This window comes from Danio rerio, chromosome 18 (genome assembly GCF_052040795.2).
Source record: "Danio rerio strain M-AB ecotype USA chromosome 18, GRCz13ab, whole genome shotgun sequence".
Lineage (NCBI taxonomy): Eukaryota > Metazoa > Chordata > Actinopteri > Cypriniformes > Danionidae > Danio > Danio rerio.
The window spans coordinates 39,682,840-39,696,121 of record NC_141038.1 but is presented as its reverse complement, the minus strand read 5'-3'; the positions used below and the strand labels follow the sequence as shown (position 1 = coordinate 39,696,121).

The 13,282-nt window shown below is 34.8% G+C and overlaps 1 protein-coding gene and 1 long non-coding RNA gene across 6 annotated transcripts in view; one reads left to right on the top strand and one right to left on the bottom strand.

The window, feature by feature from the left end:
* Positions 1-13,282, bottom strand: part of clasrp (CLK4-associating serine/arginine rich protein) — a 777,720-nt gene that overhangs the window by 842 nt on the left and 763,596 nt on the right. For 2 of the 5 annotated variants that reach the window (XM_087292041.1, NM_001044329.1), the window contains 13 exon segments: positions 12,867-12,963; positions 12,641-12,719; positions 12,476-12,549; positions 12,338-12,379; positions 10,041-10,223; positions 6,745-7,050; positions 6,481-6,657; positions 4,835-4,874; positions 3,069-3,129; positions 604-662; positions 462-508; positions 270-358; positions 49-73 (listed from right to left, as the gene is read on the bottom strand). In XM_087292041.1, coding sequence (XP_087148167.1) covers positions 49-73; positions 270-358; positions 462-508; positions 604-662; positions 3,069-3,129; positions 4,835-4,874; positions 6,481-6,657; positions 6,745-7,050; positions 10,041-10,223; positions 12,338-12,379; positions 12,476-12,549; positions 12,641-12,719; positions 12,867-12,963 — 1,279 coding nt within the window. 5 annotated transcript variants of the gene reach the window in all.
* LOC141378756 (uncharacterized) lies at positions 3,324-5,689 on the top strand. Its single transcript, XR_015515182.1, has 2 exons — positions 3,324-3,422; positions 3,523-5,689. It is a non-coding gene; the product is annotated as an uncharacterized LOC141378756 (long non-coding RNA).

Here is a 13,282-nt window from a genome sequence, read left to right as displayed (position 1 = left end):
CAAGATGAAATGGACAAGTGTGGCCGGTCCAGACTGGTTTCAGCATACCTTCTCGATGAGCCGTAGTCCCGACCTGTAGGTTGTTCAAGATTTATGATTAGAATCTTCTTAAAGTTAGTATGTTTAAATGACAACCACATTGTACATCTACACAAAATCCTTCACTACCAAGAATTCAGTTCAATTCACACCAAGAATCTTGATTTAGGTCTTGATAGCAATATGAATGGCCTCTATCTGAAGTAGGGCTTCTTCGTACAGATACTCACTGTATTTGGCATTAGGGGAGGGCGAATGACTCTGACGTCCATACTGTCTCTCCCATTCATCTCTCTCTTTTTCCCGCCGTTCCCGTTCCCTGCAAGACCAAACAATGACCAAACTGTATCCTCTCCTTCACAAACCCAGAGGACAGTTCCTACATGAATGGGTTGCACATGTATGTACATGCTCAGACTCACTTCATGCGTATTTTCCGTGCCATTGCGCGAAGAACTCCCTCTCTTTCCTGTGATGTGAGAGGGGGAAAAACATGAGTTTTTAAAACTCAAAACTACCTCTATTACCCCCATCCACATACCACAGGTACACCCACGCTTTTACCTGTCGCTTGTGCTCCTGTTGCTGGATCTTAGCTTGTGCCGCCTTCTTATCCGCCTTGGCTGATGAAGGTGAAAGCAAAAGGTGAGACAGGGTCAACAAGCTATTATTTCACACGACTTTCCCATAACAGAGAGATCGTTTAAAAACATGAAGCATATGGGTCAAAGGCGAAATGTCTCAGTTTGGTGTTCGCATCAAATTAAATTTACAAAAGTGTGTATATGTATGACCTGTAAATATATAAGAGCATGACTACAAAATTGTTTTATATTTTAAATTATTAATAATTTTAAATAGCAATGATTTGGTATTTGGGGGTGTACAGTAGTCCTCACATAAAGTCCTTTAATATGCCAACAAATGATTCTCCTTCCAAATAGATTTTTGGGATATAAACTGTTGCACTGAATGACATATTAGAGGGTGTCTTCTGTAAATCATGGTAAGAATTAGGGCTGCACAATATATCTTTTAAGCCAGTGGTTCGCAAAGTAGGGGTCACTTGACAGTATCTATGTTTCCCTGCAAAAATCAAATAAACTTTATTGCATAAAAGATGTGCAAATAAAGCAGCGTTTGCATCCAACGAATCAAAGCGAACAAAATTGTCACTTTCTGCTTATTAGGTGCCAAATGTTAACAGTAAAAGCTAAATTTGCTGTAGTCAGAGAAGCTGCATCAATCTTTTCTTCATCTAATAAATGACTTGAGCCTCAGAAGGCAATCCTAACATGCAGTGATTGCGTGGTGGTGTTTGAAGGTGTCAGACGCTGAGCACAGATGCTCTTGATTCTGAAGGTCATTAATAATATAATAACACTAATACTGAAATAGTTGAGGCGTTTTACAATGACCAAAACAACATTTCAGATGTTTTACAATGTGCTCAGCCTGCTGGTTTGTACATTTACACACGTTTTTATCAACACGCTTATAGAACACATGACCTTTTTTTAATGTGCATACTGGGGTCGCTTGATTTAAAAAAAGTGAAATAATTTTTATTAAACTACTAGAACTACCATATTTTACCCACAGAACCCACAGAAGATAAACATAGTAGTTTATAATAGAAAAAAGCAACAGTAAGCAATAGTAAATTTGTATTTTTTTTCACAAGATTGGTGTGTTTATGTTAGATTAACAATGCAGAAATAGCATCAGCTGCAGCAGATTAATTTTTATAGCACCAGGTTAAACTTTTTTACATCTTAATGGCAGTCAAATACAATAAAAATAAATACAGGCCACAACTGAGTTATGAGGATGATCTCTGATTGGCGAGTTCCAAAATTAAACCATGAATAGACTTGCTGAAAACATTGTGTCCACCAGTCTCTTTAGGTGAGGTTAATATTAAATTAAACAAGTTCATAAATAACTATATAAATTATAGCCTATGGTTATTACACTTTTGCAGTTTTTGTGTTATTAATATGCTCGTGTTTATATAGGCCTATTGTGTGCACAACGTTTGTATATTTATAGCCACCTCCAAGGAATTTGAGGGTCGCGAGTCACTGGCATTGTTATTTTAGGGTTTGGGAATCCTTGGTTTAAGCATCAATATCACAAAGTAAGTATCTGCAATTTTATGTTGGGATTATAATTAACCAGCAACCACAGTTCACAATAAAAAAATAAAAGTAAAAAAAAACGTTAAAAAAAAGACTTAAAAAAAAAAAAAAAAAAAAAAAGACTTTTCCGCTAATTCAAATGACTCATTTAAAATGATGAAACACGATTCTTTATATTTTTCAGGGACAACTTAAATGTTTTATGTTTATGTTTAATAACTTAAATTTAACCCTTTGATGCACTACATGGGCCTAAAGTGACCCATCTAAGTTTATTTTTTCTATATCTATTTTATAGCCTGTGCATCAAAGGGTTAAGTTAATTTAATTGATTTGTGACTCGATATTTAACTATGGTTAGTTGTTTTGGGAAATATAAACGCGTTTCAATATAATGTTAACATATACTTTCTCTGTGAATGTATGTTTTGAGATTTTACTGCAAATGTCACATCCATAAGGCTGGAATTGCTCATAACTGTTTTGAACGTTAAGCCAAAAGCAGCTTTAAATGTTACAGATTTAGATTAAAGTCTTTAAAAAGCACTTCAAAAAATGTAAATATATCTGAATTATCAGAATTTTTTTTATCAATAAAAAGCTCAAAATCGCAGCATTTGATTTAAATATCATAAATTTAGGCTCTATTTCATCCTTGCCTAATACCATTTATTTAGAAAATAATTTAAACAAACTAAAGTAATTAAAATTGTATTAGTTTTATCAATAAATCTAACTAAACTAATAAAAAAATACAATTAAAAGTGTTATTAGAGTAAGTATTATAGATTTTTAAGTGATTGTTACTTTGTATTATTAACCAATATGTCATACATGCCTGAAATAAATAGACTATAAAAGGGCAGTACGCCTGAATCAGTAACTCACATTGCCTGTTCAGGGCCTTCTGCATGCGGAGTTTGAGTTTTTCTTGAGGTGTCATCTTGGGCTGCAATGGATACAAAGACTTTAGAACAAGCAGGATAGAAAAGCTCAGACAAAGAACAGCGATCGGCAACAATAGCTAATTCAATAGCTTTACATTGTGTCGTGAAAAAACAACAGCTCTTTAAACTACATACATGATGAAGGTCCTGTTTTATAGACATGCACGTGATGTTTATGTTGTTGATGTATTGGCAGGTATATGGCAAAGAGTAAAGAGTACAACAAGGGCAACAGTGCAGAGCTACGTCGACTCGTCTTCGTCTCCTCTCCGGTTCCGGTAGGACACCTCGATGAGTAAGTTACAAAATGGCAGCTACTGTAGCCATTTCAGAAGGAGCTTCATTGAAACCGTTCAACCTTTACATACAAGGACAATGTGTGTTGACTTTTGCAGGTGTGTTTGTGTGTGCGACTGAGTGAAGTTGCCCTGCCTGTCTTGACAAGCCCAGTGCAGAAGTAACACCTGAGCTGTTTAACTGCTTGGAGCCATAACTCCTTCATAGTTTTCCTTTCATCAGGTTGCGCTCATTCACAAGTGTCGATCAACAACCTTTTATGCAGATTGTCAGTAAAATAAAAAAAGCACATGCATTTCTTTTCTCTAAATATAACACAAATCTACAACAGTTTCAAAAAAGAGAAAACAGGGTTTCTGCAGGTTTCGCCAAGTTAAATTTAGGACTTTAAACCATTTGTAAGACTATTATAAATGAAATTTTAGACTAAACACTAAGGAATATTTCAAATGGTCCAGATGGAAAAGATGATTATTTGCCCTATAAAAAACAAGTATAATTTAATACATTTATATACAGTAATAATAAAAAAATATATATATCTATTTTTATTTCTTAGCAAAATATTCTAAATATTGTGTAAAAACAAGCAAGCTCAACTTGTATCCATACACTTTTTTCCCCAACATTTTTTTTAAACAAAAAGAATGAACAAATGTTTTAAAAGTTTTAAAAACTATATACGAGTAGCAGTGCAATATGGCTGTATATCAGCACTGGTGGAAGGCGTAAGTTGGTATGAGGCTGCAGGCCGAGTGCCTTGGTGTCCCACCAGTGATTATATCCAGCCACATCGCACTGCTACGAGTGGGATATTGGGTTTATATATAACAGTTCGACGGCATAATCGTGTGTATAAAAAAGAAAATCAAACACAGAGAGTAAAATAAAATAAAGGGTCTCAAAACCCTTTTGTAAGAGGAACTACTTTCTTCCGCCATTCATTGGCATCTGCAGCTGATGGTCAGAACAGCAGAAAACATTACTAATTTACCAACGTCACCTTAGAACTAGTATTTGATTGATTCCCTAGTGTAATGTCTAAAGTGATGACAAACAGGTGATTTTGCTGACATTTTAAGATTATAAGGCTGAACTGCATGAATTGCCATCAGTCTACATAAATATCTCCCAGTAATTCTCTGTTGCAATTGGGAGATCACAATATTACTATGGTATAAATACAGCACTACTACATATACTACAATACACTACTTTGTGCCAAAAAGAGGGTGGCTGATCACAAAGTGGACAGGCAATCACACGCATTTCAAATGAGAAAATAGTTTCTCTGAAGAGCCGTAAGATTGGCAGGAGCCCCGGCTTGATTGTTAACTGCATCAGCCTGTCAGGGGTGAGGGAGGCGGAGTCTTTAGCAACAAATTCAAGATATATCAAATTCTTACTGACTTTGGCAGCTCCAGTCTCTTTACCACCCGGAGTTTCAGGCCTATGAGAGATAAAACACACACAAAAAGAGAATCTTGTTGTCACTTTTCAGGCATGTAATAAGGTAAACACAAAAGAATTTACAGAACTTTTATAAAGGCTTCGGTTCATGATTTGCATATTTGCATAAACGCCTCAAAATAACGGCGTTTAATTTTTCTTAAAAGGTCCCATGAAGAGCTTTGAAATATGCATCTTTATTCGTTGTATGACGTAATCTCAACCGAAACACGAAGAGAGGGTGGAACAGTGTAGCTCCTCCCCTTTTTAAAAACAACCAATAGCATTTTGTTTTAAAACCGCTCTGCCAGAGAGTGGTTGAGCTCAAGTGCATCAAATAAAAAAGCAAATAAGAAATGGCTTGAAGGGGGCTTGAATTAAATACTGGAGAGTATTTAATTGGTTATGATTTGATGAGAAACTGAAGTATAAGGGGACGTGAATAGAACTGTTGGTCAATTTAGGCAGTAGTGACAAACTACAAGCTTTACATGCTTATATCAGTATCATATCTTCTAAATGTGAATTTTGGCACTGTTTTGGAGCACACTAGCTTATACGGTCTTAAGATACTAACATCTAAAACATTTTATTTAAATTTCATGAGAAAACAAAAATCGTAGTGTCATTTGACACACTGACAGATAAGAATCAATACAACTGTTAATCACTAAGAACAAAATTTGACTAATTTTTTTATATATGCATATACACATTAAGAATATATTGTCATACAGCATATTTTCAAGATCCTTATCAATGAACTGGTTTTACATGTTGTGTAATGTCCTTAAAATAAAACTTACTTCAACCATGTGTTAAATGTTACTGTTGTCATTACTCTTAAGTTGACTCGTGAAATGTAACAAAACAAAAAGAAAATCAAAAAATTGTGTTTCACATTGCCCAGTCCTACCACTCTAAATTATCAACTTATCAAAACTTTGCTGAAAAACCCGCTGTACAATTTTCTGCATGCCTTCTGCTTGCTAGTTCATATTTTATTTTAGAGGAAGTAAAAGTCCTTTTAAAGGTATAGTTCACCCAAAAAACAAAATTCTGTTCGCATATGAAACTAATTCCTGACAACTTATTTCCAGCATTTCAGAATAAATTCCCTTTCAACCCCTAAACCATTTTTTATTACATTTTTAATAAAATGTTCTTTTATATTGACAAACACATATATATATATATATATTAAATATATACACGCACACACACATAAAAAAAAAGTAATCGCGAGTACACGGGAGCGCGTGCACGCTTTTTAACAGTTGCGCGCATCACATCACCTGTGTGAGTAATCATCCTCTCATACGGTATTCACCTGCTTTGTCTCGCGCGAACAGTTATTGTTTTCAGTCGTGCTGCTTCTCAATTCTAAGAACACATTTGCACGCATATTGGGCCATCCTTATTGTCGAACCCTGCTTTAAGAAAACTAAAATGTAAAAAGTCTTTACCACCTGCCAAAGTGGCTAGTGGGAGCGGCTGTCCAACCCACCAAAGCTGAAATCTACCCACATTTGGCGGGTGTTAATGTAAAGCCCTGTATTTATATATATATATATATTCAAAAAAATACAAGAGACACTTTGACTTACTTTCTCAGTTTGTCTGGAGCAGCAGAGCCAGGTAGAGCAGAATGGGAGGAGGGGGAGGAGCTGCGGCTTGCAGCAGGGGAACGTGAGGGGCTTTGACTGATACTGCCGCCCCTCCTGTATGCAGAACTGCGACTTCGCTGCCGATAACGATCAACTGATCGTGAACGTGAGCGAGATCTAAGACACAAAGCATTTCACTGGTCAATTTCACAATTTTTGTGTAATATTTCGTAAGGGTTGAATTCTTTAAAGAAATTCTCCTGCCTGGTTCGTCTACGACTCGTGTAGCGCCTCCCCCTGTCCCGATCTCTGTTTCTGTCTCTCCCCCGATCCACAGAACGAGACCTCGTCCTGTCGTATCGTCTTCTTGAACTTACTCCTCCACTGCGCTGCCGTGACCGTGAGTCAGATCGTCGCCGAGAGCGAGATCGAGACCTGGAGTAGCGGCTGTCCCGGTCCCTGCCGCCACGGGAACGACGACTCCGACGAGAACGTGAGGATGAGCGTGACGAACGGTGTGATGAGGAGCGAGAGGAAAATGATGAAGGACTGGAAGAAGACCGTCTTCGGCTGAAATAAATCCACAATGTGACATGTTATCGTAGGCAACCTAGAAATCTGATCACAAGACACTCCAAAGACCTTTGATTTCCAGAATTTAAAGATTCCACCTTTTTTAGCCACAAAATAAAATCAACTAAACAGCAAACTAAGAAATTGGCTGGTTTTATCTCAACCATTTTAAAATATCCCCATTTATGCTGTTAAACAATTACACATCCAAAATAAAAGTTTGTACCTGCATATAATATGCGTGTACTTTGTATATTTATTATGTATTGATTATGTACATCCATGTATATATTTGCGAACAGTTTAATTATATTTGTATATAAAAATACTAATTACATATAAATATTTTATTTATTTGTGTGTATTTACATATAGATATTATAGTCAATATTTGAAATAGATAAAAAAAAAGTATATTTTTTAAATCAAAAGTATTAGGACAACTTTGATGAAAGGATTTGATCCACTTAAAATGTTGACTACTGTATACATAGTAGAGATATGTTATGTAAATACTAGGGCTGGGCAAGTTATCACAATATCCGCAATTTGTATTGTACATTAACAGTTAAAAAAGTCTGTAACAGTTAAAAGTCTGTTACTTACTGTTTCTGAATACACAGAGACAAGCCATGAATCATGGTCACTTAATGCCCTGATCACAATGTATAACGGATCTTTTAAAGGGGTGGTCCAGAGTGTTTTTTTAAGGCTTGGTTGTGTTCATAAGATGCAATTTGTGCTCATGCTTCATTTGTAAAAAATAATAAAATAAAAATACAAAAAATCATGTTATTTTTTCATATATCTTTTGATTATATACAGCTACTCACAAAACATGAAAACAAAAAAAACAAAGGCCCGCCCAAGAGGCTCTGATTGGTCAGCTAAAAATGTTCTGTGATTAGTGATCGGCTCCATGTCACCAGGAAAAGTGTTGTGTGTATTCAACCATGCGCTTTTGCGCCGTGTAAATAATGTCAGTCAGAGTAGCTGTTAGCCATATCAGTTTGTGCCCGAATCAGACAGAAAATGAAAAGGACACAGCTGAACCTCATGCTTGCTCCCTAAAATTAAATCTCTCATATTTATTCAGGTTATAAGCATGTGCAAGTAAGATGAAATGTATCTTTTGTGAGTTTGTTGTTAGAGATGTTGAACGCAGGGAAAGCTGCAGTGTAGACAGATACTGCAGCGCAGGTGAAGATTGTGGGTGTTTACAGCAGTTTGACTGATACCGTTAATGATAGACACAATGCATGTAATTGATCAATTTAAACCAAATTAAACACTTACAGGTTGTGACTTACAATCCACAGCTTCGTCTATTATGGTTGGAGTTGCTCCTTTTTTGAGGAGTTTTCAGCCGAATCCAACACTGAACAGAGAGATTCTGGAAGCTGTCCTTTGTCAAATGCTAACTATATATTTATTATTATTCTCTGGAACATGATTCAAAATAAACTTTAAGCACGTCTCTACTTGTGTTGTGTCCTTTGGATTTCCAAATACAAAAACAGAAGAAGCTCTGTGGAAATAGCAGCATTTGGACCCCATTTTAGCTTCCTCTGCTTCATATTACAGTGCCTCTGGCCACATCCCTTCACTGTGCACAAGTCTTAAAATTGTTTTACATACGTTGCTCAGCGACATGGACACCTCCAAATGGTGTTAAAAGTGTCACATACTGTAATTATAAGGTATAATTCACCCAAAAATTTAATTTCTGTCTTCATGTAATGATGTATTCGCGGCCGCAAAATCACAAGTGACATGAGCTTTTGACCGTGAGAGGGCGGGTGCACACCCTAATTAATGATAGATGCACGCGCATCAACTTTAGAGAACAGAACCTGCATAGGCTGTGAATAACAGGTAATAAAGTTGTAAATAACATTCAGTTATTTTAGTAATTCAGTTGGCACAGAGTGATCGTTTGGGAGCCGCACGGGAAGTATGAACAGCATTTAGCAGTGAAAATGAAACCGAAAGCTGAGTAATTTTAGAATAATGATTACAGCATGCATTTAATGTTTTTCTTTCATAGCGAACACAAAGTGTTGTGCATGAGAATAAATGTTTAACTCACTAAAACTACTCTAGCCTATATAATGGAATCTAATAATGACAAATGCCTAATTTTACCAGTGAATATGTGTTCTAATACTGTTTTCAACAACAGATAGCAAACATATGACTCAAACATAATAATTCAATGTCAGAATTAGTTGTATTCTGATGTCATCACTGTACTGTGCATTAATGACCGGGACAAATTTAAAGTCTGTTCAAGTCCACCATTCAAAGTCTATTCAAAATGTAGCATTTTAACCAACAGTAGACCTACACATAATATTATTTTTGTTTTACCATATGTTTGTGAAATAATAATAATAATATTAGGCAACTCATATTAACCTTTATTTTACATCTACAGAATCGTGAGAAAAAATTGTGATTTTTATTTTAAGCAAAAAAATTAAAAATAAATCGCGATTCTCATTTTAGCTAGAATCGTGCAGCTCTACTTTTGAGTGTGTAAGTGCTTAAGTACATAGTGCGTGAGTGCAAAGTGTATAGTGTGTCATTTGAGACGCAGCTAATGTCTACCTTTGCATTGAACTTTGAGCGTATTACATTCAGAGATGTTGTTTATGTTCACACAGCTACATTACACAACTAAAAATTTAAATATGATATTGTAGTGAACCACCCCTTTAATATATAATGGAAATAATGCTCTAAAAGAGGAACTTATTTGTTCAAAGTATTGGCAAGCCAAATGTCATTGCACTTTTTGTTGCCCAGCAATAGTAAATAATTTATTTTTTACATGATTAACTTATTAAAAGCACTAAATCAGTAATGAACCTTTTGTCATTTGGTAATCGCGCAGGCTACATGCTAACACAATTGAATGTGCTTATAAATAAATGGAGGGAAAAAGCCACTAAGGAACCAGATAGTAGAAAGGGGAAGTTACCGACCGGGAGCCCCTGCTATGACCTGCGCTGTTGGAGGTGCTGTGGCTTGATGCCGCTGCAGGTGGGGCTGCTGTGGCAGTGGCTCCCTCTTCATCACTGCCCCCAAAGCTTGTGATGAAGGTGATCTTATCATTGCCTGGAGTTCGGGAACGAGAGCGTGACTCTGAACTTGAGTCCGACTCTGGCCTGCGACAGGAGAGAGAGAAATGAGTGTCATTAGAAACATTAATATTTATATATATGATGCACGTGACTTTTCAAAAGTATGGGGTTGGGCTGCAAAATATTGGAAAAATTACACTTTGCAATTTTTTTTATTCTGCGATATATATTGCGATATGAATACAATTTCACTAGATGAGTATGTTTGTAAAGAATCTATAATTTTTTATTGATTGAGAAGATTCTGTATAAAGTGCATACGATATAATAAACTATCCACAAGTATAGATAAATTCATCAAATAAAAATATGCTATTTAAATAAACAGTTTTATTGTTTTTCAAAGAGTCAAAATGTATTCAAGTATGCAGTAATGAACAATCAAATGTAAAATAATACTGCATAGTTTTCATTTTTATAAATAATAAATGAAATTAATTGTTATTAACTGTTCAAAGTGACAAACAGTACATTTTCTTATGCCTGAATGCTTTTAAAGCCCTCACACAGTCTCAGGCCTCAAAAAACTCTAGCAAAATAATCAATTTCAATCTAGATTCTACATTGCGTATACTCGTGATGTGACAATTGCGAATGATCACATTGCAAAATCGATGCTGAAACGATATATTGTGCAGCCCTAGTATGGAGACATTACAATTTTCAGTGTCAACTACATTATTGAAACAGAAATAATATTTAGTTCTATGTTCTAATACTTAAGTATAAATGAAAGAAATTAGAAAAAAAAAGCAAAAAAACAAAACAAAAACTGAAACATAGTATTGCGCACGTTTATTTACACTGAAACTACCAGAATTCATGATCTTCATTGGTCAATATGATCTTTAGACTATTTGTGTCACATCATATTTACAGTTGTAGCTTCTATTGAGATCTTTTATAGAGTCACCACCCTAAAAAATACATATTTTTTGTTAATAAAGCCCAAATTATTTACTTGTTCTTAGACTGCCCCCGAAGATGCGTACCTCACTTTGTACAGAAAGTGGAAAAGTAGATTTTTCATCACGATAAAAATGTTGTTTTAAAACACTAATAGTACAAAATAATGTTTTTGCTCTCAGAAAGTTGTTTTTGTTAGTGGAAAGTTGCTAGGCACAATAGAGGCACACATATTTAAAGGCACAGGAAAAGGTAGCGGACACTAAAATGCATGGTCAATTTGATCATTATGGCTTTTCAAAGTAAAAACACTTATTTTTTGTGTTTAAATAATATTAGAATAAACTATACACACATTTACTAAAAAAAGTCAGGACACTATAAATGTTATTTGAACTAAGCTATAAAATAAAAGCTCTTCAAAATGGTCAAAATGACTGCCTCAGTAATTCTAGTGTTAAGGCTGCACAATATATCAACATGAAACTGCTATTGTGCTGTGGCTTACTATTATTTCTATTAAATATGAGTTTTAGAGTAAAATCAGTAATAACAGTAACAAGTAATAATGTTTAATGAATACTGTTGCATATATAAATTTAACATAAGGTTCAAATTTATTTTCAACTGACATGGGTCAATTAATACAAACTTTAATTCTGGCCATTTATTGGTCATCAGTAGGCCCACACTGAATCTGCAGATTTTAACAGATGTTTAGCCCATAGTTGAGTCTATTTATTTACTTAAGTAAATTTGTGTAAGTTTATATTTATTCACCTTTTAAATTAATTTCAGTATTAACATAATTGCGTAATATGAAAATGTTTAATTGACTAATTTACAATTCAGTTTGTCGAGTAGTATCGTCTGCCTTTTAGTAGATTATATTATAAAAGACTTTAACTAAATAAGTGGATCTAAGTGAATTTGAATTGTAAAAATTAAATAATTAAAATGTACTTTTTTTATTTCATATATTAAGTTTTTGGTCACAATACTCCCAAAATCATTCTGCATAAATCCGCAGATATATATATATTTTTTTTACAAAATTCCTAGAAGAAATATCAAAAAATATCTGCAGATCCTGTCTGACCCTAGTCATCAGCAATAACATGAAAATCAGCACATTATTATCATTCAAACCCTTTCTATAGCTGCAGACTGAATTATAATTAATGGATTTAAAGTCAAACATTATTCAAAATGTGTGCAAATGGTTTACTTGCCGTTTGTAGGGGTCATATGTAGGACTGTCTCTTCTGGCATAGCTGTTTTGAAAATACAAATATTAATTTCACTGAATGTACCACTAAGAATTAAGACTATTATATTAATGCATAAATGTTAGAGTGTTGATCTGTTACCTGGGTGGGCTGATCTGCCTGCCTTTCATATACTTCTCTCTGAACTCTCTTCGTTGTCTGCGAGACCGCCGGCCCTGAAGGAAACACAACAACACATTACCAACACAAATATTGACAGACATCTTAAATGAGAAGCAAGACCAATTAAAAATTGTCAGTTCATACAGAGTACATGGCCTTCTCTGCCTCCAGTGCTTTAGCGTGTTTAATGGCCTCCACTTCCTCCTTGTCTTTCCTCAACATCCTGTCACAAACATCAAATTTAAAGTACACATACAATTTTTGGAAAAATTACAAGATCATGTTTTATTCGGTAATAAGTATAATATGCTCAAACAGCAAACTTCTAAATTGAATATCAGTGGTTTAGCTAAAGAATGAGTAAACGAACCAAACAAAGTCTCCGTCTGCCATGCCGTAAGTGGTGGCCATCTTGTTAATCTCCAACACCTGTTCAGGGCTCAGTTCATCTACGTCCACCTCAACATCTACAACATGGTAAAGCATTAACACATTAGTTTTAAAGGGCTTACCTTCTACATTTAAGTAAATCACATATTTAAAGTGTTTCTATATTTCTATAGTTATATGGTTCAAAACATATTTTACACCGTATTTGTTTCTTTTTGGCAGGGTAAGTGAAAAATCCAAAAAACGAAAAATACGACATGCATAAACATTGTAATCGAATTTGATGCTGTGGTAATATTTCTCTGTTGCATCCAGTTTCAATATATTTGAAGGTACTGCAGAATTCCAGTATTGTGACAACACTATTAAGTTAAGCAAATTAATTATTCAAACACG